At 35.3% G+C, this 27,360-nt stretch overlaps 1 protein-coding gene across 1 annotated transcript; it reads right to left on the bottom strand.

Annotated features, from left to right (window-relative positions):
• LOC127863875 (telomerase reverse transcriptase-like) lies at nt 1-27,139 on the bottom strand. The gene is made up of 6 exons (XM_052403560.1): nt 27,064-27,139; nt 24,719-24,771; nt 24,245-24,297; nt 23,063-23,165; nt 790-843; nt 1-524 (listed from the first exon to the last, which is right to left on the bottom strand). The coding sequence occupies exons 1-6, from the start codon at nt 27,137-27,139 to the stop codon at nt 510-512; spliced, it is 354 nt and encodes a 117-aa protein (XP_052259520.1). The 3' UTR covers nt 1-509.
• Between the last annotated feature and the right edge of the window lie 221 nt (nt 27,140-27,360).

The raw sequence follows: 27,360 nt of genomic DNA, 5'->3' as shown, positions 1-27,360 counted from the left end.
ACCATGAATTCTATAAATTTAAAGAAAAAACAAAACATTTTAATGAAGACATTCACAAATCCTATAATCTTGTAAAAAATAACCCACTTTGCCTATCACAACCATACGTAATTAGCCTACGTAGAAAACCCACTGATAAATAATTGCAACTGCTAAAAGAAAAAAAACATGTAATATTAAAAACTTCAGTGTTCCCATTAAAAAAATTGATTATGAAAGTTGAAGTAGCTGAATGACACCATGGGAAGTAACTTCTGAAAACAAATATAATTTAATAAACCAAGTATAGTCCTTACACATAAAATAGTGATATTTGTAGTTGACATTTTAAATAACTAATTATTCTATGGTTCAAAACAATTCTATTCATTATGAGCCCAGGATTCCCTTCAAATGTACCTGAGTCACACTAAATTTTCAGGATTGATAGGAAGTAGTATCTGCGGGGGTCACTTGAATGCTTCAAAGTTAGTTCGTGAATCTTTCTGTCTTTAATAACCTCGGGCTCTTCATTTTGGCACAATCTGAAAATATATATTGTTAATCAACATTTAATAATAAGGATTTATTTCTGCTTAATGAACTGAAGAGTTGCCTTTAAGCTGCAGATAAAATGTGAATAAGATTTTAAATATTGCACAAAACAGTATGTTAGAATAACATTATATAAAACTCATTCTATTTAAGTGCTGTGAATGATTTATGTAGGACAGAACCAACGTCAAACCCTTATATAAAGATATGCTTCAAACTAATGCTATCCACCACAATGCATTAAAGTTAAATTACTCTTAGCTGATCGTTAACATTATCAATATATCTTCCCATTTGGTTTCCAGCTTCCTGAAAGAACATGTTTCATAAGAAATAAAAAAGACCTTTAAAAAGATACATTTTAGGACTGTAAATCTGATTGTATTGTGATAATTTCATTACTTCATTACTTCATATATCAGCAGCTGTGAACCGTAAAAACTAGCACTGGACATGTCCATCCATGCCAACACCGGTACAATGTTATGTTGATAATTTTCCCTGACAAAAACTTTTAAATTCTGTGGATTGGAAGCTTATGAAAGGAAAAGGCCAGACTGCAACTTCAACAATTCATTTCAAACTAGTAATACAGTCTTCCAATCAAAATCCACGACTCAATTACACAAATACACAGCGCGATAAATACTTTCTTTTTTAATGATTTTTCAAATTTCTGTTAGAGCCACTCAATTTTATTATAAATTAACTTATTAAACAGTCTCAACATAAGTATTAAAATGAAGTAAATCCAAAGCAATTCATTCTATTAGATAAATAATAGTAAATGGTGTAGTACATTTTGAGAATTACAGTAAAATAAGCTAAGGCCACTCCAAATTGATTTGTTGATTTGTGTTTTTACCGCTCACACTCATTTTTGTGTCCTTCTGTAACCATAGCACTTTTTTTATTTGTGAAAAAAATCTATCTAGCAGAAATTATTTGGATGCTGAATACGAATACCTACTTTGCATTCACCAAAATATATTTTAATTCAAAAATGCCTTTAAACAATTATAGAACTGGATTTACTTACCCTACCTAAATTCATCGAAATATATCGGCAACTTCCCGTCTGTAGATCTGCCATAGTGATTGGCACTTTTCTATGAAATTCTATATAAAATGATATGGAATTGTATGGAAATCGATGGAAATCTATGGAATTTGATGGAATTCCATCCATTGGCCAATTTTCCATCTGAAGCTGTTATGGAAATCCATGGAATATCTCCTAAAATTCCATGCTTTTCTACGGAATACATGGAAAACACTATGGAAAGTTGGACTTAGCCATTTATTTCAATGGAAATCAGATGGAAAATAACATAGACATTTTCTTGGATGGAAATTAATGGAAAATAACTTAGAAAAATTTTGCTGGTTGTTTGAAATGTATTTGTAGTTTAACACATGTATGAATTTATTTGCATCATGTATTTTGTATTTAAAAGAAAATGCAATAAAGATAGTTATAAATTTGTTCTAGAAATTGAAACAATTCTGGAACTGTTCCATATTTGTGTTCTAAAACGTATGTTCTGGAATTGTTCCAAAACAGTTTTTTTAGAATAAATCCAGAACATTTGTGGAAAATGGCTTAGGACTGAAACTGTTCCAATAATATTCAAGAACCTTTTCAGAACATTTCAAGGACAACATAAGGTCAAGAAATTTCTAAAAATGTTTTAAAATGTAGTTCTAGAACACATCTAGAACGCTTTAAGAACCAGTAAGTTATACAAAAGTTCTAATGGGGAATAATAACACATATAGAACACCTTTCAATTACAACTAGCCAAATAGACTTCTTAGTAGCGACAGCAGCAGCAGCAGTAGTAGTAGTAGATGTAGATGTAGTAGCTGTATTAGTAGTAGTAGTTGTTGTAGAAGGTGTTGTTGTTGTAGTAATTGATAAAGTAGCAGTAGCAGTTGTTTTTTTTTATATCAGTAGAGGTGGTGGTGGAAGTAGTAGTAGTAGTAGCATTAACAGTTGCTGTAGCAATAGTAGTAGCAATAGAAGTAGCAGTAGTAGCAGTTGTTGCAGTAGTAGCAGTTGTTGCTTCTACTGTTGCTGCTGCTGTTGTTGATGCTGCTGTTGTTGTTGCTGCTGTTGTTGTTGCTGTTGCTATTGTTGCTGTTGTTGTTGGTGGTGGTGTTGTTGATGTTGTAGTTATTAAAGTAGTGGTTCTGCAGAAGTAGTAGTAGTTACTTTCAAAGCAATTTCTACAAGTTTAAATTCCTTAACCCTGTCCAAGTGGTATACACACTGTTTTTTCTCAATATCAAACTCAGCCAGTCGAGGTTGTCAAATAACAATCTATCTGATAAGCCCAGCGTGTGCTGTGCATCAGATGTTGGGTATGTTTGCTGCAAATCTATTGGTTATAAGATATAACAGCATTTTCTAATTGGCTGAATTCAAATACAGAAAGTTTACCTAGCTGTTAGATTGAAACACCGGAGTTAAGACAATGTACTGGTTAAACTTGTTAAAATAAAGTTAAAGAAATTTAACAAACAGAAGAGTTCATTAGTTTTTCCATTAAAAACACTTTCTTAAAATACTTATGTATTTATATCATTTGGAAAGTGACATGAACTATTGTTAAAGAGTGATGCATACAGTGTTTGAGCAGTCTGTCTAGGAATAGAACAACTGAAGGTTTGTGATTTTTATTATTTCTAAATATTCCTTTAAATTTAATCGTCTTATGACATTATTGTAGACCTTTTCATGTGATATTTGAGGTTTTAGTATGACAAATATTAGTTTAAAAGCAGCTGTCACCCAAATTTTCACCTAATGGAGTTTGCAGGTTGAAAAAGGAAGTAATAAGACCTATGTGCAGAAATTAATAACGTTGAATGTAGTATCGGAATTTTAACATGCAAGGTTATGGAACTGAGGCTAAGAAAGTTTTTGTACTGTGCATGTTGAGCACTCAATGCTCATTAATGGTGTTAATGTTTATTATTATCCCCCGCCATAGGCGGAGGGATATTGTTTTGGCGTTGTCCGTCCGTCCTTCCATCCTTCCGTCTGTCCGTCTTTCCATCCGTCCGTAGCCATATCTTGGAAGTGCTTTGGCAGATTTCACTGAAACTTGGTATGAATATGTATATGGATAAGAGGATGATGCATGCCAAATGGCATTGTACACCATTAGTTAATAACAGAGTTATGGCCCTTTGTATCTTGAAAAAATGCTTTTTTGTGTGTCCAAGGCCATATCCTTGAAGTGCTCTGGCGGATTTCATTGAAACCTGGAACGAGTATATATATGGATAAGAGGATGATGCACGCCAAATGGCATTGTACACCATCTGTAAAACACGGGGTTATGACCCTTTGTATCTTTAAAAAATGCTTGTTTGAGTGTCAAATATCATACTTATGTGTACAGAAGCATATTGGCGGGGGATATCAATTCAACGTTTTTGCTTGTAAATAAAAAATTTCACCAATGGAATTGGTTTTTAGGTATCTGAGTGTGCATTTTCATACCAATAGAATTACACATCATTCTAATTATAGCAATAATAAATTTGTACTAATCATACCAACAAATTAAGTTATGCTTAGTGCTTTGCGATGTATTCACTTCGTTTTTAGTTCTCTTTCTAAAGACCATTTAACAACTTAATATTTAAAACAATACATGAATTACGTTCCCTATACATTTTCCTTTGTGCTTTAATTACCATTGACCAGTTGATGGAGGATACTGCAGAGTTTGGCAGGGAAATAATCCAAGACAGCAAAGCGGCTCTTTAGGCGCATTTACCTAGAGGACTTACAGGGCCACAAATTCATGGTATATATTGTCATGCCCTGGGCTAGATAAGTTAGTTGATGTTAACCACCTGAAAGTATTTTGTCTGTTTGGAATTCAATATATTGGTCTAAGTCAGTTACACTTTTCTGGATCCTGGGATAACTTTAAAAGTTCTAAATATTTTTTCATGAAACTTGAAACATTAACAGATGACAATAAAGACATTTTGCACGTCATTTCATTTTGTTTATAATGCAGGAATTCTGGTTGCTATGGCAACAAATATATTTAACAAACTTAAAATATTTTTTAATGACTCATGACTCGCGGTGATTGAACCCTTGACTAAATGTTAGTTAAAAGGTTATGTATTTCATGTAACTTATGTAAATTGAATAACAATTTTAATATTGACACATTAAATTGATTATACTTGTTCAAGTCACTTTAAAATTGGTGGAATCGTTATATACAATTTTTGTATTAAAAACTTTTTAAATTTTGTCATCTGATATAGAATATCAAATGTGTATACACATGTAATTTCTTTCAACGATGATGGAATTGTTTGTCACAGTTATGTTTGTTTTGCAAATGTTACAATTGACACAGAATATGCATGAATGTGACAATGTGTATCATTAATAATAAACTTTAAGTATATAATACTCACCTGTCCACTTCTAATGATGCGGTATGAATGTTATAAGTGCATATGTGATGATTTCATACATGTTATTGATAGTAAATGATGTTACATGAAACTATGTTCTTTATTCAGATTATCAATGGTGAAAAGAAAGGAGATAATACTAGCATAAGTATTTCGTGAAGAATGTAATTGCCTATTATTGCAACTGTTTGTACGTATTCTTATCACTTATTCTAGATGTTTTGATGATAAGCATATTACGTTAATGACATTATTTACAGATTTCAAGTTTACTTGGCTTATCGTACGCATGACTGTTTTGGGTTTCCCCTGGTAAAATATTGTTTACCTTGTCAGTGTCATAGTGAGAAATGCTTATCTGCTTTATGCAGAATGTATATATATATGTTTCAATTAGTATGGCTTATTGAATTTTAATTGATATTTAATTGACATTTAGATGTCTCTGGTTTAAAAGACCATACAGCTCACAATGCATGATATGTTATGAAATACTGAGATATTTCATTGTGGGGAGCATAAGAGCCTACGCTCTTATGTTTCTGTTAACGCCGTTCGGGAAATTTAATCATAACGTTGGCGCGAAATATATATATATATACGCATCCGACGTCATACGTTGGCGCGAAATATATATATACGCATCCGACGTCATTTATCCATTGTTATTCTACGTAAATATCTGTTAAGTTTAAATTGTTTTAAGAGTGTGGCATTTTGTGTATGGAAGAATTAATATCGGTAAATATATTGTTGGTACTTATATTGTATATGTATTTCTGTATGTATTATCATTATTATTACATACGCGCAATCGTTTGAATTATTTATTTAAATACTATGTTAATAATTTGGTATGTTTGACTGTATATATTATAAATGTATTGTATTTATTTTTAGAGAATCGTCAGCAAATAAAAATAATGACGCATATCTCGTGCCTTCGTATTGAACTGGCCAACTCTTAACAAGCATGCTGATGAATAAAGAGTTCTCTCAAATTCCTGAGTAAGAGTTACTGCCCATTCAATAAATAGAAAGTTCTGAGACACTTCCTTTCTGGCATAGGATTCCAAGGCTTAAAACTACAGAAAAAAACGACATTAAAAAATCTACATTTATCTACAGAGATGTTTCTTAGTTATATAACAAAAGCTTCACTAACTGTCTGGAAGAGGTAAACCAGCAGGAAGAAAGAGCAAAGCTCAGACAAAACTGCCAGAAAATCAGGAAACTAGAGTGTTCACAAGCTTGTTTACTCTATAAATATAAAGAAAATACCCCCCCCCCCTTGGCGGCCATGTCTTTTTACCGATCCAAACCATTTTCGAACTCAATTATCGTATCCAGGAAACAAATGTTCTGACCAAATTTCATGAAGATTGGGCAAAAAATGTGTCTTCTAGACTGTGCACATGTTTTCAGTATATACATATAGAGAAAACTGCCCCGCCCCCTGGCGGCCATGTTTTTCCACCCATCATGATCATTTTCAAACTCGTCCGAGATATCCATAAAATCGGTGTTCAGAAAAAAATTATGATGATAAGGCAAAAAATGTGACTTCTAGAGTGTTCACAAGCTTTTTTTACTATATAAATATACGGAAAATGACCACCCCCCCTTGACGGCCATGTTTTTTTACCGATCTAAACCATTTTCGAACTCAACCGTCATATCCAAAAAACACATGTTCTGACCAAATTTCATGAAGATTGGACCAAAAATGTGACTTCTAGAGTGTTCACATGATTTCACTCAATACATATAGAGAAAACTGCCCCGCCCCCTAGCGGCAATGTTTTTAAACCGATCTGGACCATTTTCAAACTCGTCTGAGATATAAATGAAACAAAAGTTTTGAACAAGTTTCATGATAAATGGGCAAAACTTGTGACTTCTACAGTGTTCACAAGGTTTCTCTATAGCCATATAAGGAATACTGCCCCACCCCCTGGCGGCCATATTTTTTAACGGACCGGAACCATTTTTGAACTCAACCAACACATCATTTAGACAAACATTTTGACAAAGTAACATGAAGATTGGGCATCAAATGTGACTTCTACAGTGTTCACAATGTTTTTCTTTTTTGACCTAGTGACCTAGTTTTTGACCCAGCATGACCCAGTTTCAATGGGACAAATGTTCTGAACAAGTTTCATGAAGATCGGACAATAAATGTGGCCTCTGGAGTGTTCACAAGGCAAATGTTGACGACGGACGTTGGACGGCGTACAAAAGGCGATCACAAAAGCTCACAATGGGCACGTTGTGCTCAGCTGAGCTAAAAAGTGAACCCGACAACACCATGACAATGCAATTCACATACTTTAAGGTTAAACGTTTAACGTTAAAGCGACTGTCAACCAGATTGACGAACAAAGGAAAGTTCTAAAATACCGTATTTTTTACAATTATTAGTTTACATTGCTTAAATTAACACGACTGGTATATTACATTATTTGAAAAAGTTCATATTTGCAGTATATTCGTTCATAAAATTTCGCGATGTGAAATCGAAAGTACATCGAGAAAATATGTTACATAACGATATACACACTATAAATAACGCAAGTAGATTGATCATTTTATATATATTATTATTTGAAAAAGTTCATATTTGCAGTATATTCGTTCATAAAATTTCGCGATGTGAAATCGAAAGTACATCGAGAAAATATGTTACATAACGATATACACACTATAAATAACGCAAGTAGATTGATCATTTTATATATAAACAAAATATACAATTCACTACGCATGCCCAATTTGCATTCCTGGGTTTACCACGTGACGATGATGATCAATCTACTTGCGTTATTGATAGTTAACTGGTAGTTACCTGGTACACATACCCAGTAAAATTGTATTACCGAATATACTGATAATATGAAGACTTAACAACTTTTTTCAAGTAATGTAATATACCAGTCGTGATATTTTAATCATTATAAACTAAAACTAATGTAGTTGTAAAAAATACGGTATTTTAGAACTTTTCTTTTTTCGTCAATCTGTTTGACGGTCCCTTTTAAGTATGTTCTTATATTTATTTGCACATTTTTTTAAATAAATATAAAGGTTTAGATCAGTTGGTGCGATGCTTGAGTAAATTGGTTTTGCGATAAGCAGTGCTTTCCAATACGTTAAAGAGCTGGTGTAAGTGTCAGCCAACGGCATTGTACATGGTGGACAAACGTTTCTTCATCCAGTCCCAGGTCTTCAAATGTCAACACATAGTCATCTCGTTGGCTGATGTGGGACTTACAACATTGGAAGATATCAATAACCAGCTGTTCTGCATCATTTCCATATGCGTCAAGACCTTTTCTAAAAACTTTATGCAGTGTGCATGGCAAAAATTGAGCGAGTCCTGGTACCCCAATGATTTCTTATGGTTATCAACATTTTTCCAGATGGTTTAATTTACATTTAGCCCATCACTGCACAAAGCTACATAGAGAATAACAGGTTACAGCCTGATCTTTTTATAATATATCAGGAAGGCTTAGGATAACGGCGAGGCTTTTATTCGTGCCGAGCCTGATATATTACAAAAAGATCAGGCAGTAACCTGTTTTTCTGTTTATGATACCTCGACGTCAACGATTTTAGAGAAATAATGAAAAAATCGCTTAAAAGCTGCAGTTTTAGCGGGTAAGAATATGACTTTAGTCGTTTGACGTGTTAATAATGACGTCATGCGCACGCGTGCTTAATATTTGTTAAAAAATGTTGTTGTTTTTTCTGTTTGTGTTGCATTTTGTGATTAAAATATACGGTATTACATCTTGGTAACAAATTGTTTGTTTTGTTGAATCTTATTCGATTTTACTAAAAAATATTACTTAATAGTTGATTCCGAGTAATATGACCATCATCCACACATGACTGATATAAGAACTTCCTGTTGACCATGATAAAAAATAATATATCATGCAACGTTATATCAGGCAGATATCAACGCGGGGGTATGATAAATAGGGAATAACAGGTTAATGCCTGATCTTTTTGTAATATATCAGGCAAGGCTTAGAATAATATTACGGCGATGCTAGCCGAGCCGTTATTTTATTCGTGCCGAGCCTGATATAGATCTATTACAAAAAGATCAGGCAGTAACCTGTTTGTCTGTTTATCAGACCGCTACGTCCCTGAATTTAAAGAAATATTAGATCTACAAAAAAAAATCGCTAAAGAGCTGCAGTTTTAGCGGGAAAGAAAATGACTAGTGTCGCTTGACGTGTAAATAATGACGTCATGAGCACGCGCGCTTAATATTTGTAAAAAAATGATTTTTTGTTGTTTGTGTTGCATTTTGTGTTTAATATATATTACATCTTGGTATCAAATTGATGTTTTGTTGAATCTGAATCGATTTCAATAACAAGGGACAAAATTGTCACAAAACCAGGTTTTCATTGTGAAAAAAAATCTGATAAAGGGAGAAAACTCAAACTGAACTTTTGAAATGAACAAACAAAATTAACCCCCTTTGTAAGTATGTTTTTAAAAAAAATCTATTTTTAGTCGTGGCGACCTTGACATTGGAGATATTGACGTGATTCTTTCGTGCGACACACCGTCCCATGATGGTGAACAAATGTGCCAATTGATTTTAAAATCTCACAATGAATGACATAGTTATGGCCTGGACAAGCTCATTTATGGCCATTTTTGACCTTTGAACTCAAAGTGTGACCTTGACCTTGGAGATATCGACGTAATTATTTCGCGCGACACACCGTCCAATGATGGTGAACAAATGTGCCAAATGATTTTAAAATCTGACAATGAACGACATAGTTATGGCCCGGACAAGCTTGTTCCGCCCGCCCGCCAGCCCGCCAGCCAGCCCGCCCGCATTCGCCAATCTAATAACCAGTTTTTTCCTTCGGAAAACCTGGTTAAAAATGATTACTTTATGGTCGATTCCGAGTAATATGACCATCCTCCACACATGACTGATATAAGAACTTCCTGTTGACCATGATATAAAAAATATCAGGCAACGTTATATCAGGCAGATATCAATGCGATGGCATGATAAAAGCTGCTCAATTGGCAGTTCAGAGTCTTTTCACCAAATGTCTCACTCAAGGCATTGCTGACCATTTCGCCTTAAGCATGTCCGAACATGAGGCTTTTCAGGAACATTGTACTAACTTCCCCCTTCTGCTCATTCCAAAATCTTACTAGAGCTTTGTCACAGACGTGTCACATTCCGCATTGACACAGAATATTTAGCATGTTGTCTTCACAAAAAACAGTGGACACCATGCTTAATGTTTAAAACGCACTAAGTAACCCCGTGACCTAGTTTTTGACCTGGCATGGCCCATGTTCGAACTTGGCCTTAAGATCATCTAGACAAAACTTCTGACCAAGTTTGGTGAAAATCGGATAAAAACTACTTGAATTAGAGAGCGGACACCATTCTGAATATAAAAAAACGCACTATGTGACCCCGTGACCTAGTTTTTGACCCGGCCTGGCCTAGGTTCAAACTGGGCCTAGAGATCATCTGGATATACTTCTGAGCAAATTTGGTGAAAATCGGATGAAAATTACTTGAATTAGAGAGCGGACAACATGCTGAATGTTTAAAACGCACTAAGTGACCCCGTGACCTATTTTTTGACCCGGCAAGGCCCATGTTCGAACTTGGCCTTAAGATCATCTAGAAACAACTTCTGACCAAGTTTGGTGAAGATCGGATGAAAACTACTTGAATTAGAGAGCGGACACCATGCTGAATATTAAAAACCGTACTAAGTGACCCCGTGACCTAGTTTTTGGCCCAGCATGGCCCAGATTCAAACTGGGCCTAGAGATCATTTGGATAAACCTTCTGACCAAATTTGGTGAAGATCGGATGAAAACTACTTGAATAAGAGAGCGGAAAACATGCTGAATGTTTAAAACGCACCAAGTGACCCCGTGACCTAGTTTTTGACCCGGCAAGGCCCATGTTCGAACTTGGCCAAGACATAATGTAGGTACAACTTCTGACAAAGTTTGGTGAAGATCGGATGAAAACGGCTTGAACTAGAGAGCGGACACTTAATACGGACCGACCGACCGACAGACCGACCGACCGACAGACAAGTTCGCTCCTATATACCCCCTAAACTTCGTTTGTGGGGGTATAACAAGAACATCACATTGCTTTTGTCCTGTGCATTTCCTGTTTCATCAAATTGCATTGTAAATGGACTATTTGATACTTGTATCTTTACACAATATCCCTTCTAAAATAAGGACCAAGATCATCTGATATTAGATATGTCGCGACACCTTATATTTGCTCATCGTGAATTGTTCAGAAAATGATCCAGGAAACATCGCCTTGAACCGGTTGATAATTCCATTACATTATGAGTTGGAATATCCACACGATGCCACTTTCGTTGTCCACAATGCCTCTGATTTTGCTATTTGATCGCTTACTGATTAAGGCTTTAGAAAGACAGTCTGTCCCTTCATTTCAGTATCACCACCTCCTTGTTGACTGCCTACTGGTACAGGTGATTTAAATAGCTGTGTCTGACCTTTATCTTTGCATTAAAACTTTTACACACTGTTTATGTTTTGATCCATCTGCATGGTCCAGTGAGACAGGCCAAAATTTGACCAGGATTATCCGATATGCATTAACAACACACAAAGCAATACACAGCAAAGCAGTTCCCAGAGCCATTATGACAGGGGATCGCGATTATTGTCTATCTTTTCTAGCTAAGCAAATATATCTAGGAAAATAAACCATTAATGCATACCTACAGCAACCCCAAATATTTTAAAACACTATGAATACATGTTTAAATATTCATGTGACATTGAATTACCAAAACCAAAAAATTACTTTGCCCATAAAATAATTTTAAGACTAGTCATTAAAAAATCTAGAGAGCACTAGAAGCTTTTTGTAAAAACTAGGGAAAAAAGGAGACTTTAAAAAATACTAGGAAAAAGTAGGAAAACTAGGAAATACTAGGACCGCTGGAAAGACTGGATTAACGATTACGTGATTTTTCATGCGCAAATTTGGGCTAATTTAGAAATAGTCACGGTAATCGAATTGGTTGATTGTTTGAAATCGTTTGTTTATTTGTGACATTATATTGCGCACCCTCCACTAAAAATGTATACATAAATAAATAATGAACATTTCGTTGCTTGATACAATCATCCAACACTTGTGTATGTTAACCGTCCATTGTTCAAGGTTAGTCGAAATCATGTCCAAAACTCTCCGGTAATTTGGTATCAAAATACTTGCTTATATGCTCAATGTCTACCGCTTATTTAAATAGAAGCAAACTTGATCTCCATTATTCATATGTAATCCATGCTGGTCGATGCATATAACAGAGTTTTGCAGTACGCACTCACCATGAAAAGGTTGTTAGTTGATGTTCACAACATACCGTCGTGTTTTTTTTCAACTGCCTTCATTACCTTTGCCTTGCTTAGTGTTTGTGATAAATTTCATTTTTAGCAACACTTGTAATACGAGAAACGCACCACGTATTATTTCGAGAAACAATTGTCACGCCTTATATCGTTTTACTTCTGTTATTTACTGTAAAATGCCGCATTTTTAATGCTTCATATCGATGGCTTTTTGTGTGACATGACAATAAAAACATCTTTGATATTTAAACATTACTTTTTCAAGTACAGTTATTGCTTTTCATTCTTGTTCGTTAAGGAGTTGACCTCGGGTACTTGGGAAGTTTTCAAATTACTAGTATATGTTCTTTGCTTTAAAATACCTCAGCATAATCTCGAATTTAAATATAATTATTGTGTCTTGTCTTATACATGTATATGTATTACTTCTGTTATTTAACATCCCTGAATTTGACATGTTTTTTAGGTAATAGTTGCTTTTGTGACAAAATAAAACAAGAGCACCCCATAACGGGTACCAACGCTCGGCTGCGTAAGCAGTTTTGATTAAAATGAAAGCTTGTCAGAATTTTTTTTAGAGGTCACAGTGACCTTGACCTTTGACACAGTGACCCAAAAATATGTGTGGCGTGTAGAACTCATCAAGGTGCATCTACATATGAAATTTCAAAGTTGAAGGCGGGCGAACTTTGATTTTAGAGCAAAATGTCAAGGTTTAAGCACGACGCGGACGGCAGACGCCGAACGACAAGCTGGCAATGACAATACCTCGGGTATTCTCCGAAAACAGCCAAGCTAAAAATAAATCACTTGACTTCACATACACACGGTAAATTACTTCGTTTGTTTTCGGGACAGTCATATTTGTATTGGTACATAAACTTAAATCCATAGAGAAAATATATTTAAGGGACATTAAAGGATAAAAAAACACTAAATTGATGTTAAATATTGAGAATGTACAAAATAAGTTTTAAAATAGGTTTTAATCATGTTTGAAAAATAAGAGTATACATTCTTATATTTTTTACTGCATTTGAATTTTCTTTCATCACTAACATTTATATTCCACTGAAAAGCGTATACAAAACAAAGAAATGGGCAGTGCAATTAAAACTTTTGATCATATGCCCATGTTCGTGTACAGTTAACCGTTTATACAGGTCAGCAATTAACATGTTATGACTATGACGGTTGAACTTGAATTCAATCCAATTTAAACATCTGGAGTTTATAATTCGAGAGTAACACCAAAGTTTTGAACATTAATGGTAGTACATAGATACTCAAAATAATCCGAGATCAGATTCGAAATACAACATCAGTGGTATGTGATGACGTATTAAAATGCATTTTGAAAGAATTTTTTTAATGGCAGCAAATGCGATGTTTCGAAATACTGTCTTGTAAGGGTCCGTGTATATACCGTCTTTTCCTGTTTAGTCTATTTGCAGCGTAAAAAAAGGCTTTTGTAATTCCGCATTTCAAAATGACGGGGGAATGGTTGTCCTTTTCCAAGCCGTCCCTGGGCAGACGAAATAGATATTTAATATAGCATTTCGTAATTCTTACAATTTTTCATTTATAAACTTTTTTCTAACATTTTCTTCGAAGAACATTGCTTACAGCATTTTTAGTGAATTATAAGATCCCGTTTTACGAGAAAAAAGTTCTTAGAAACTAAAACAAATTTCGTTCGTAAAACAATTCTGTTATTGGCAAAAGCGAGTTATTTTTAGAAAATTACCATCTACAAGGTACACTTAAAAGAATTACCTACCTTGAAAACAAAGGGAGACAATTATATTACTGCTTCATGCGAGGTAGGGGACTTTTATTGCTTGGCAATAGTCTAGTTCTTCATAAAAATCTTTTTGATAGTCTTTTACATTTTCACTCAGACAACTAATCCTTAAACATTTACATCAGCAGAAACTTCCCTGTATCTTGCAAATAGATTTTCAACGCAATTGGCGCTCTCGTTCGTTTTGCATTCGAACAACGAAAAACAAGAATCAACGTATATAACTTCGTATTCCGATCTTCTTATAACCGGAAAAATGAGTTCTTTGTATCGTTTTGTCGGTGTACTTTTAACCACCCAAAACACGAAACTTATTTCCCTATCCATATTTCGTTTCAATTTTAATTATACCAATATACAAAAATCGATATTTGAAAATTGAAACACAGCGTCTTCTTCCATTTACCGTTCTTGAATTGATAAAACGGTAAACGGAAGACGATGGGCGCTCCGCTGTTGTTAGAGAGATGAGTCGTGATTGATCTTTTTGCGCAGTTTTCTCCCTTGAATCTTATTATTTTGATTACACACCGGTGAAAGTACACAATTACAGAAGGAGAATGCTCGAGTCTTCGGACAGCTATTGTTGGCTAATCTTACGGGAAAATGAGTAGATCTCCTTTAAATTATGATAGAAATGAACATGTTTGCTTTAGTTGAAAATCATTGTATTTGAGTCCATGTAAAACATGCATTTCGATAACCATGGCACAATATTATATATTTTTAAGCGTAGCTTTTCTCCTAAAGTAATTAACACAATTAAAATTATTTACTACATTGTATTCATATCTGTTCGACAAATGGAAAAATAGCTCCCAGTTATTGCTAATCATATGAATTCAATAAGTATGGTTAACAATACCCATTTTATTTGTCGACTATTGGGGGCCGTCCATAAAGTATGTCACGCTTTTTTTACCATTTTAACCCCGCCCCCTCCCCCCTGTCAAAAAATCTTGACCCCCTTAAGTACGTCACAAACTCACACTTTCCAACGTATTTAAAAAAAAAATAAAATAAAATTTCACTTAAAAGAACTTCCATATTATTAAAATTACTTTAATACTAGTACAGTTAATTGTCAACAGTTTACTCGCATTTCCAACACGCATAACAACCCGCGAGCCTTTGGCCTCAGGCTTGTATGACTGTATGGTTGTTACGATGGGCAGTATGAATATTTATCCATGTGTTTACCTCAAATACAAGGGCTGTTTGTAAAACATGCATGCCCCCCATATGGGCTGTCCGTTGTAGTGGCAGCCATTGTGTGAAAACGTTTTTTGTCACTGTGAGTTTGACCTTTGACCTAGTGACCTGAAAATCAATAGGGGTCATCTGCGAGTCATGATCAATGTACCAATGAAGTGTCATGATCCTAGGCAAAAGCGTTCTTGATTTATCACCCGGAAACAAATTTACTGTTTCGGGTCACCTTGACCTTTGACCTAGAAACCTTAAAATCAATATGGGTCATCTGCGAGTCCTGATCAATGTACCTATGAAAGTTCGTGATCCTAGGCGTAAGCGTTCTTGAGTTATCATCCTGAAACCATTTAACTATTTCGGGTCACCGTGACCTTGACCTTTGACCTAGTGACCTCAAAATCAATAGGGTCCATCTGCCAGTCATGATCAATCTACCCATGAATTTTCATGATCCTAGGCATATGTGTTCTTGAGTTATCATCCGGAAACCATTTTACTATTTCGGGTCACCGTGACATTGACCTTTGACCTAGTGACCTCAAAATCAATAGGGGTCATCTGCCAGTCATGATCAATCTACCCATGAAGTTTCATGATCCTAGGAGTATGCGTTCTTGAGTTATCATCCGAAAACTATTTTATTATTTCGGGTCACCGTGATCTTGACCTTTGACCTAGTGACCTCAAAATCAATAGGGGTCATCTGCGAGTTATGTTCTATCTACCTATGAAGTTTCATGATCCTAGGCGTATGCGTTCTTGAGTTATCATCCGGAAACCATTTTACTATTTCGGGTCACCGTTACCTTGACCTTTGACCTAGTGACCTCAAAACAAATAGGGGTCATCTGCGAAGTTTCATGATCCTAGGCCTAAGCGTTCTTGAGTTATCATCCGGAAACCATCTGGTGGACGGACATACATACATACAGACAGACAGACAGACCGTCCGACATGTGCAAAACAATATACCATTAATTATCCGAAGGGGGCATAAAAACGAAATTATAATTTAGACTTTCTTTTAACCCTTTACGAACTAAACAAGAGGGCCTGAAAGGCCCAAAGTCGCTCACCTGAGATAAAAAGTTATAATTGGGACAAATCTTCTGACCAAGTTTCATGAAGAACGGAAAAATAAATGTGGCCTCTAGAGTGTTAACAAGGTTGTACTATAGCCATATAAGGAAAAAGGCCCCGCCCCCTGGCAGCCATGTTTTTCCACCAACAGGCATCATCCAAGATATTAATGGGATGAATCTTCTGACCAAGTTTCATGAAGATCAGACAATAAAAGTGGCCTCTGGAGTGAAAACAAGATTTTACTATAGCCATATAAGGAAAAATGCCCCGCCCCTTGGGAGCCATATTTTTCAAGCAAACATTTCCATTTTCGAACTCATCCAAGATATCATTGAGACCAATCGTCTGACAAAATTTCATGAAGATTGGACAATGAATGTGCACTCTAGAGAGTTAACAAGGCAAATGTTGACTCCGCACAACGGACGACGGGCATAAGGCGATCACAAAAGCTCACCATGAGCACGTTATGCTCAGGTGAGCTTAAATGGAACAGTTCAATAAATTATTTCGTCATTCACTCATGAAATCTGCGTGGATGTTATGTCTATTGAATAATCCGACCCAGTCAAGGTGCCACTCAAAAATTCGAACAACACATTCAGGAGATACGCAATTCGTTTTATTTTGACATAAAACTTATTAATGTGTTTCACATTTTTTTGAAAATTATTTATAAATTTTACTAAAGAAATAATAAATAAATGAAATATGTTTTTTAAATATATGTAAAACATCGCACATGGCCTTACCCCCCCCCCCCCCATTGTTACAAACTGTCACACTTTCTTACACCCCCTCCCCCCACCCGGAGCGTGACATACTTTATGGACGGCCCTTTGAATGTACTTAAACAGATCACGCAGTCCAAAGCTTGTTTGATGGCGCGTTGCTCTTCCCTGCTCACAGCCACCACAACCTTGAAGAACTAATCAATAAAATAAGATCCATAATTCATAAATATCCTTGACTCAACAAATCATGCACGTATGATTACAGATATACAAGGTTCTCTATAATGGTATTCGAGTTTCATTTTAGGAGACAATCAGGATCTAAAACGGAACGTTTCAACGCGTGCAAGTACTTTCTATTGGCGTGACGCATGCTATTCGCCTCGTTTCATGAAACGTAACGTTATAAGTCAAAATATTTTGCGGCGTTATAATATCATTGGAAAGAAGATATTTCGTTATCATTAAGGTAACCGTGAGCGCTCTTTCACGCTGAGTTATTAAATAGGCACATTTATTAATATGTTTAATACTATTATATAAAATTATTTTAAGCGCAAAACGGTTTCGTATAAGTTGTTGTGTTATAACTCTTTTAGAGCAGAAATCACTATACATATCACCGTTCAGTTGTTAAATGTAACACGTATTTGTACTTCATCGAACGAATTGGAAATTATATATAAGGCACCTTGCACTTAACCATTCCATATAAGATTTCCCGGTATCTTGTCAATGAACTTTCAACGCCGTCGACGCTCTCGTTGTTTACCGTAATATCAAACCTAGAACGGTAAAAGGGACAGAACAATCCGTTTCAAGTTCATTTATTTTCGTTATATGAAGATTGAAACGAAATATGAACAGGAAAATACACTTCGTGTTTTGTTTTATAATTAGTACAACGAAAAACGATATAAAGAAGTTAATTTTGTTAGAACAAATATGCGTTAGATTTCATGTTTCGTTGTGTCGAATTCAAAACGAAAACAAGAACTGTGTTTGTCAGAAACACAATGGCCCCTATTGCGCCGCTTTGAAGCCATAAATTTTACCTTTGACCTTGAAGGATGACTTGACCTTGACTTTCACCACTCAAAATGTGCAGCTTCATGAGATACACATGCATGCCAAATATCAAGTTGCTATCTTCAATATTCAAAAAGTTATGACCAAACTTTAATGAAGGTTAAAGTTTTAGGAGAGAAAAATTCAATGATATTTGAGCTTGAAAGATGACATTGACTTTGACTTTTCATGACTCAAAATGTGCAGCTCCGTGAGATACACATGCATGCCAAATATGAAGTTGCTATATTCAATATTGCAAGTTATCAAACTTTAACCAAGGTTAAAGTTTTGGGACACACACAATGAATGAATGACAGACATACAGGCGAAAAACAATATACCCCCGATCTTTCGAACCGGGGGCATAAAAAGAAAAGACGGTATATACAAGGACCTTTAAGTCTGTGCATGAATGTATTTTACCGGTATATTTAAAAGTGAACAAGGGAAGAACACCTGAAAACACGAACCTAATTTCCATCAAAGGTAGTAAAATTTTGTTTTAAACTCAACTGTAACGTGGTAGATTTTCTACAATGTATAACACCTCAATTACAGAGTTATTCAAGTTTGTTGTTTGCTATAGAATATCCGATTGAATCGTAACATCCAGTCGAAACCCCTATTTCTTTATCGAATAATAAGCTGAAGTCTCTCTTTTGAACGTCTATAATAAAGTGGCGTATAAGCGTCTAAATATAGAGTTACAGCGCTTGTTGAACATGACGCTGAGGTTGACAACATAACTATTTCCCGGGTGTACCTTAATAAATTAGTTTAATAAGATAACACTAAACTATTAGTGTAACTATGTCAAGATATAAGTGATAGAAACGTGATAATTATTGCATATGACACTGTATTTAAAGACAATGTAATATTTCTCGTGTCAACTGAATATATTGTGTAAGTTTTTGATATCAAATATTTATGAATGCCCCCCTTTACCGGGAAGTGTATGTAAACACTTGAGTCCTGATGCTCCCCTTAAAGCGTTTACGTGACCTCATGGCACGCCGATTGTTGAAGACTCGATCTGTCGACCTAGTGCTATTCCAATTAACCCAGAGTGAGTGGCCCTATGAAGATAATGGAAGAGTCTCATGACTGCGGTACTCAGTTCGCTTAACGTGCTGGTCAAACCGTTCTGGGGTTCGGGTCGACGGCTTGTGGCGTCTAGAGAGGCTATAAAGGCGGCGCATGCTGCGAGGAGCGGGAAAAGGTCTTTAGAAATTGTCAACACTCCCTTGGCGGAGTAACCTTGTCCTTTATAAGGCAACCAGATATGAATTGTCTACCAGTGCACATTAAGGCCTCATGGGCCACTGTGCACTTGTCTATTCGGATCAAAATGATTTCTTGTTGACTGTGGTATAAGTTGTGACAACAATAACCTTTTTTTTAAATTCTGTTGTAGTTCATTCTTTGTTAGACTGAGAGACTTTTCCTTAGCTCAACTTAAATATACGTTAAATTGTTTTAAGTTATATGATATTTTTTAATTGCACAACATTCATGGCATTTAAAACTATAATATACATCTTTATTGCAAAAATAAAATTGCTCTATCAACTATTGCATGCCAAAGTATAACACATCTTTTTCTATGTTCAAGTATTGCATCAATCATAGCATGTCATTGTATAACATAAGAACTTGTAAGTCAAAGTTGTACACAACTACTTGTATGGTAAAGTTTTACACACTTATTTGTATGCTGAAATAGTTGGTTGAATATTAAAGTTTAACATAACATCTTGGATGTCAAAGCTTTAAACAATTACACAATGTAATTGAATGTTGAAGCTTTAAACAATTCGTTAAATGTCATAGATTAACAAAATTCCTTGAATGACAAAGCTTTAAAAGATTTAATGAATTTCAAAGCTTATTACCATTCCTTGAATGTCATAACTTAACACCATTCCTTGAATGCCAAAGTTAAACACCATTCCTTTAATGTCAAATCTTATCACCATTCCTTTAATGTCAAAGCTTAACACCATTCCTTGAATGTAATAGCTTAACACCATTCCTTGAATTTCAAAGCTCAACACAATTCTTTTAATGTCAAAGCTTAACACAATTCATTGAATGTCGAAGCTTAACATCATTCCTTGAATGACAAAGCTTAACACCATTCCTTGAATGTCAAAGCTTAAGATCATTCCTTGAATGAGCAATCTTAACACCATTCCTTGAATGTCATAGCTTAACAACATTCCTTGAATGTCAAAACTTAACCCCATTCCTTGAATGTCAAAGCTTAACACCATTCATAAAATCTCAAAAGCTGAAGATCATTCATTGAATGTAGAAGCTGAACACCATTCCTTGAATGTCAAAGCTTATCACCTTTCCTTGAATTTCCAAACTTAACACCATTCCTTGAATGTCAAAGCTTTACACCATTCCTTGAATGTAAAAACTTAAGATCGTTTCTTGAATGTCCAAGCTCAACACCATTCCTTGAATATCAAAGATTTACACCATTCCTTGAATGTCAAAGCTTAACACCATTCCTTGAATGTCAAATCTTTACAACGTTCCTTGAATATCAAAGCTCCACACAATTCCTTGAATGTGCATCTTAACACCATTCCTTGAATGTCAAAGCTTAACACCATTCCTTGAATGTCAAAGCTTTACATCGTTCCTTGAATGTCAAAGCTCCACATAATTCCTTAAATGTCATAGCTTAACACCATTCCTTGAATGTCAAAGCTTAACACCATTCCTTGAATGTCAAAGCTTAACACCCTTCCTTGAATGTCAAAGTATTACAACATTTTTTGGATTTCATAGAAACACACCATTCCTTGCGTTTAAACAAGAGCACTGCATAGCGGGTGAAAAGGCTCAGCTGTGCGTGCAGTTTTCAACCAGTGACCTGAAAATCAATAGGGGTCATCTGCAAGTCACGATCAATATACCTATGAAGTGTCATGATCCTAGGCAAAAGCGTTCTTGAGTTATCATCCGAAAATCGTTTTACTATTTCGGGTCACCGTGACCTTGACCTTTGACCTTGTGACCTCAAAATCAATAGGGGTCATCTGCATTCATGATCAATCTACCTATGAAGTATCATGATCCTAGGCATATGCGTTCTTGAGTTATCATCCGAAAATCATTTTACTATTTCGGGTCACCGTGACCTTGACCTTTGACCTAGTGACCTTAAAATTGATAGGGGTCATCTGCGAGTCATGATCAATCTACCTATAAAGTTTCATGATCCTAGGCATATGCGTTCTTGAATTATCATCCGAAAATCATTTTACTATTTCGGGTCACTGTGACCTTGACCTTTAACCTAGTGACCTCAAAATCAATAGGGGTCATCTGCGAGTCATGATCAATCTACCCATGAAGTTTCATGATCCTAGGCGTATGGGTTCTTGAGTTATCATCTGGAAACCATTTTACTATATCGGGTCACCGTGACCTTGACCTTTGACCTAGTGACCTCAAAATCAATAGGGGTCATCTGCGAGTCATGATCAATCTACCCATGAAGTTTCATGATCCTAGGCGTATGCGTTCTTGAGTGATCATCCGGAAACCATTTTACTATTTCGGGTCACCGTGACCTTGACCTTTGACCTAGTGACCTCAAAATCAATAGGGGTCATCTGCAAGTCATGATCAATGTACCTATTAAGTTTCATGATCCTAGGCCCAAGCGTTCTTGAGTTATCGTCTGACAACCACCTGGTAGACGGACGGACCGACCGACCGACATGAGCAAAGCAATATACCCCCTCTTCTTCGAAGGGGGGCATAATAAATGAAAGCTTGTCAGAAGAAAAGGTAGAAAGGTAAGTGGCCAGAAGAACTCATCTGAGTGACCTTGACCTTTGACCAAGTGACCTAAAAATGGGTGCGGCATGTAAAACTCATCAAGGGTACATTTATATATGAATTTTCAAAGTAATAGGTGGAAGCACTTTGATTTTAGAGCCTATGTTAAAGTTTAAGAGGTCACAGTGACCTTGACCTTTGACAAAGTGACCCTAAAATGGGCAGACGCCGGAAGGGGGACGATGAGCTATGACAATACCTGGAGTATTCTCCGAAAACAGCCGAGCTAAAAAATAACCTTCTTCAATGCATAGTGTTTCGAAGTATTCCAATTAATGACATATCATTACGTTACACCACTTTCTGCAGATCCAAGTATCACACAAATGTTTGGTTGTCCAAGTACAGCACAATTCATAACTTATTTAAGTAGTTCACAATTCCTTGCATGTGCATGTATCAAACGAATCCAAGCATATTGAAGTATTACACCATAATGTTTTCAAACACAGAGGGCAAATCATCTCCTGCTATGCTTTCTAAGAAGATAAGGTCACTTTGACGCTGAAATTCAGTGAAAAATGGTAAAAATCATGATGAAAACAAACTGTAAATGTTATCTCTTTATAAAAATTGAAATAACGAGACTGCAAAGGAACTCGTCACCAAAAGACTGTGTTGACCAACTATTGGTTTACACTTCAGTGGTTAACTAGTGCGTTGTAACATGACTAATACTTCCCCATGGTTTTGTCAGCTAAGTTCAATATCAATTAAATCAGGGTAATAGAGGATGAATAACTTGCTTCATAGTAATGGCATTTAAAAGTTGTGTTTTAATCTGTTGAGAAAAGTGGAAGTTGTTTGTTGCAAAAACATAAACATTTTATGCAGATCTGCTTTTCCAGCTATGTTCAAGGTCAAAGAAGTCAAAAAAATTTACCAAGTGCTTTTTTACAACCACCACTCCAGCCTTTACAAGATTAGTAAGTCGGGGAAAGCAAAGCCGTAGTCGATACGTCACCAGGAATGCTTTCCAACACAGCCTGTGAGGGGCAAATAAACATCAGTCAGGGGTTTGTTCCCAACCATAATTGAACGTCGTGCAAAATAATTGGTACTTTGCCATATGTACCCAGCATAGTTCCAGACAAGCCTCTCAGAGCATTTCTTTGGTCAGGAGCTGCCTTGTCCTCTTATAATCGCTTTGCATGCTGGGAAATTTGTCATCTGCTAAAATGTCCTCTGCTGAATTTCTAAAATTAGCATTTTCTTTGATTTTTTTTCCAAAGAAAACTATCAGAAAAGCAAACAAAGAAAACTATCAGAAAAGCAAACAGTTTGGATCCTGATGAGAGGCCACGTTCTGTGGCGACTCATCTGGATCCAAACTGTTTGCAAAGGCCTTCAAAATTTGGCTCCAGCACTGAAAGAGTTAAGCCACACAATCTTGCATTTCTTTGCAGCGGACAGGTAAACAAACCCGCAGGCTTGTCTAGAGCTACCCTAGATACTAGTACATGACATAAAACCAATTAGCACATGACACTCGTAAAATATGGCAATTTTTGTACATGATAATCCACTTTTAAATTGTTATTCATACCCACTCAGCAAAATTTTCAGAGAATATTTTTTTAAACTATTTATACCATGAATCAAATTGATAAGCATGTTATAGTAAAATGCTAACTGCAGAATAGCTTATTCTTGGAAATAATACTATCCTTCTTGAAACAAGTTTAATATGAGTATTTCCCTTCACTCTGGCAAATTATTATTACACATATAAATAATTCTAAAGATATGTCAGTAGTTGTTAAATAACAGATAACATTTAATAATTGAATAATACAAGTTTAGCATTTGTTGTCACAGCTTTCACTGTTCAATCAACATTCAGATTAATCACAGTATGTAGCAATAAGAGAGTAGCAGATATGTACAATATTACATACATACACATTTGAAATTCATATCAGGTCTGAGACTGTAATAGTTCTAAATTGTATTACTTATGTAAAATAAAGTAAAAAACCACCTGGATGTCTCAAATCCAGTTACATCCTAATTGAGTTACCTTCATTATGCTTTGTATTCTTGACAATTATGCTAATTGTCTTACCAAGTTATAGAAGCATTCAATTGACTTTGATTGAGGTTTTCTGCGCAGGCTTTCTGAAAACATAATTATGTTGTGCTTTTGTTAGCATTATCATTTCCATTTTGTGTAATGTTTTTATAAATCGATAATACATACATAATATTATAAGTCAATACAATGTATATACATAACTTTTTAAAGTATTTATCAATTAATGTATATTTATGGCATACAATTACAAGCATTTAATTGTATTGATAAATTATTTTAAACAATTAAACAGTTAATATGCAAATAGGACAAATTGATTCCCAATAAACTTATGTTATGAGACTTATTTTTTACTTCTTTCTTAGGCGACAAGGAACATCTAATTTTATTGATTTCTTTTCCTTTCTTTTTTTTCAATTTAAAATTTTTACATTTATTAGAAAATGGATCTGTAAGTATTTGCATACTTAAGTTCTCAATAATGGATCAATAGCACATGGATACCTGCTGCTTTTGTAAGATTCGCATCATGCTGTATGATACAGACTTCAACACACCTGCAAAGTAGACAAATCATTTTCAATACCATAAATGCTATTTCCTTACAATTATTATTTGATTCATTTGGTATACATTTGGCAGAATAATCTGAATCTTAAAACAACACAGGAATATGAACAAATTAATCTGAATAAAAAATATTGATAATTTTTAAATGAGACTATAAATCAAATTTGTTTCACTTAACTTATAATCACATCATATGACAAATTTATTGTATGTCTATCGTATTTCCTTATATTAATTATTTGATTCATTTAAAATACAACTTACAGACTATTATTATTTAAAGTGATAAATAGGATTTATTCTCAAACTTAAAACTAAATTAAAACAAGAGCTGTCAGAGGAAAGCGCGCTCGACTATCGAGTGCTTGACAGTATAACGTATGCCATCATGGGGAAATTGTTCATATTCAAGAATTTATAAGACGATCTTTGACAAATCAAAAAAGGAAAAAAAAATTGGGGGGGGGGGGGGGGGGTAGGGGGGGGTGAGAGGGGGGTATAATGTAGGGTGTGGTAATTTATTAGATATTGCTTTAAAAAAACATTGAGTGGTGGGGGGGGGGGTAGGGAGGGGGGGGGGGGGGGGGGTGAGAGGGGGGTATAATGTGGGGTGTGGTAATTTATTAGATAATTGAGGGGTGGGGGGTAGGGAGGGTGGGGGTGAGAGGGGGGTATAATGTGGGGTGTGGTAATTTATTACATGATGTTTAAAAAAAAAATGCGGGGGGGTTGGGGGGGGAGGGATTCTGGGTAAGGGCGTGGGGTATTGTTCGGGTGGAATCCATTGTGGTATTCAGGTAAGTGTTGTATTGTCAAAGTAATAATAAAATGTGTTCATAAATAAAGAAGTTATGGCAATTTAAGCAAGATGTTCAATTATCTAAGTGTAAAAGGGGCCATAATTATGTCAAAATGCTTGATACAGTGATCTGCTCTTGTTAATAGGTTGGAGTCATGTTGGTAAACAAGTATGCAACATATAAAAGCAATATGTCAAAGGATATAGGAAATATTTGGGGTAGTACGCAAAGTTTAACATAGATTTATCAATAATATGCATATTCTTAGTATAAAAGGGGCAATAATTATGACAAAATGCTTGATAGAGTTGTCTGCTCTTGTTTATAGGTTGGGGTGATGTTGGTAAACAAGTATGCAAAATATAAAAGAAATATGTCAAGGGTCAATAAAAATAAATGGGGTAGTACGAAAACTTTAACATTTGCTGCATATTCTAAGTGGAAAAGGGGCCATAATTATGACCAAATGCTTGATAGAGTTGTCTGCTCTTGTTTATACGTTGGGGTCATGTTGGTAAACAAGTACGCAAACTATGAAAGCAATATGTCAAGGGACAAAGAAAATATTTGGGGTAGTACGAAAACTTTAACATTTGCACGCTAACGCAGACGCCGGGGTGAGTAGGATAGCTCCACTATATATATTTCATATATAATAGTCGAGCTTAAAGTATTAAATGGGACCACAAATCAAATGCTTTTCATTTAAATCATAATGACATTATATGACAAAGTTATTGTAAGACCTCAGCCCATACCTCATGTTAAATTGTGTTTGTTGCACAACTTAATATGTTGAACAGACCTGCACAGAAAAGTGAGAGTTCCCAACTGTGTAATACTATACATGTATTTCTAACATGAATGAATGACAGTACAATAAAATGTATTTGCAAGTTTCAAAAACTCTCATAATATGGGTCTGATGGTACCATTTCTTGTGGACTTTCATTCTAGAATATCATTAACATTTTATAAAATTTGTTTTTCTCACAAAGATTTTTTTACCCATTTTATTTGTCTTATTATCATGCTCTACATTTTTTGAGCCCCTCAAAATGAATTGTTGGTTTAACTGCATCATTTGCAGCAAGCAATACTGTATTTATGCATCTGGGGTTGTATTCCAGAGGCATCTTAAGTTAAATTGTATTTTTATCCTTAAAATTGTGAATTTTGTTTTTTAAGTGTTTCATATCATACTACAATAGTTAGGCATAGACAATAACATTAAAATTACATCATTATGTCAATGTTATTTGATGAATACCAAAAAATCATGCATGTCTTTATTTAAACAAGAAATACAAAACATTATAATTTTGAACTTAAGTGAAATGACTTAAGATGTTTCTGGAATACGACCCCTGCTGTACACCTGTGCTGTACAAAAATCTTATCTGGAATAGCAATACATGCAAGTGCCCAAAATCAAGTTTTCTCAACAACACTATGTACTTTTGTATAGATCAATAATACCATAGAAGAAGCCAGGGTTGTCCTCTACCCTTTGCTTGACAGGAAGTGACCTTGCACATGCATGGAACTTGAGCATGGTACAGTACAGCTCACGCAAAACCAACAAAATCCGCGGCTACGCCGCGGACACACTCTTTTGTTTTCGAAATTACTCCGCATCCACAACGAGTATTCCCTCGGCATCATGCCGAGGCACTCCGCGATGATTCGCGGAGTTACGCCGCGTCTATTCCTGCCTCGGCATCGATCCGCGGCAACACGCCGCGTCTTTAAACGCGGCGGTTCGCCGAAAAAATT

The sequence above is a fragment of the Dreissena polymorpha genome, unplaced genomic scaffold (assembly GCF_020536995.1).
Source record: "Dreissena polymorpha isolate Duluth1 unplaced genomic scaffold, UMN_Dpol_1.0 chrUn052, whole genome shotgun sequence".
In the NCBI taxonomy this organism is placed as follows: Eukaryota; Metazoa; Mollusca; class Bivalvia; order Myida; family Dreissenidae; genus Dreissena; species Dreissena polymorpha.
Note: the sequence above shows the minus strand (reverse complement) of the source record. Positions and strands in the feature narration are given on the sequence as shown.

Bases quoted from the DNA above. Each gene is read 5' to 3' on its own strand.
- LOC127863875 (XM_052403560.1), bottom strand. From the start codon at position 27,139: ATGCTCAAGTTCCATGCATGTGCAAGGTCACTTCCTGTCAAGCAAAGG. The intron at 23,166-24,244 runs GTAAGACAATTA...TGCCCCTCACAG, and splicing joins TTGAATGCTTCTATAACTTG to GCTGTGTTGGAAAGCATTCC. The intron at 844-23,062 runs GTAAATTTTTTT...ATGTTCTTTCAG, and splicing joins TGGTTGTAAAAAAGCACTTG to GAAGCTGGAAACCAAATGGG.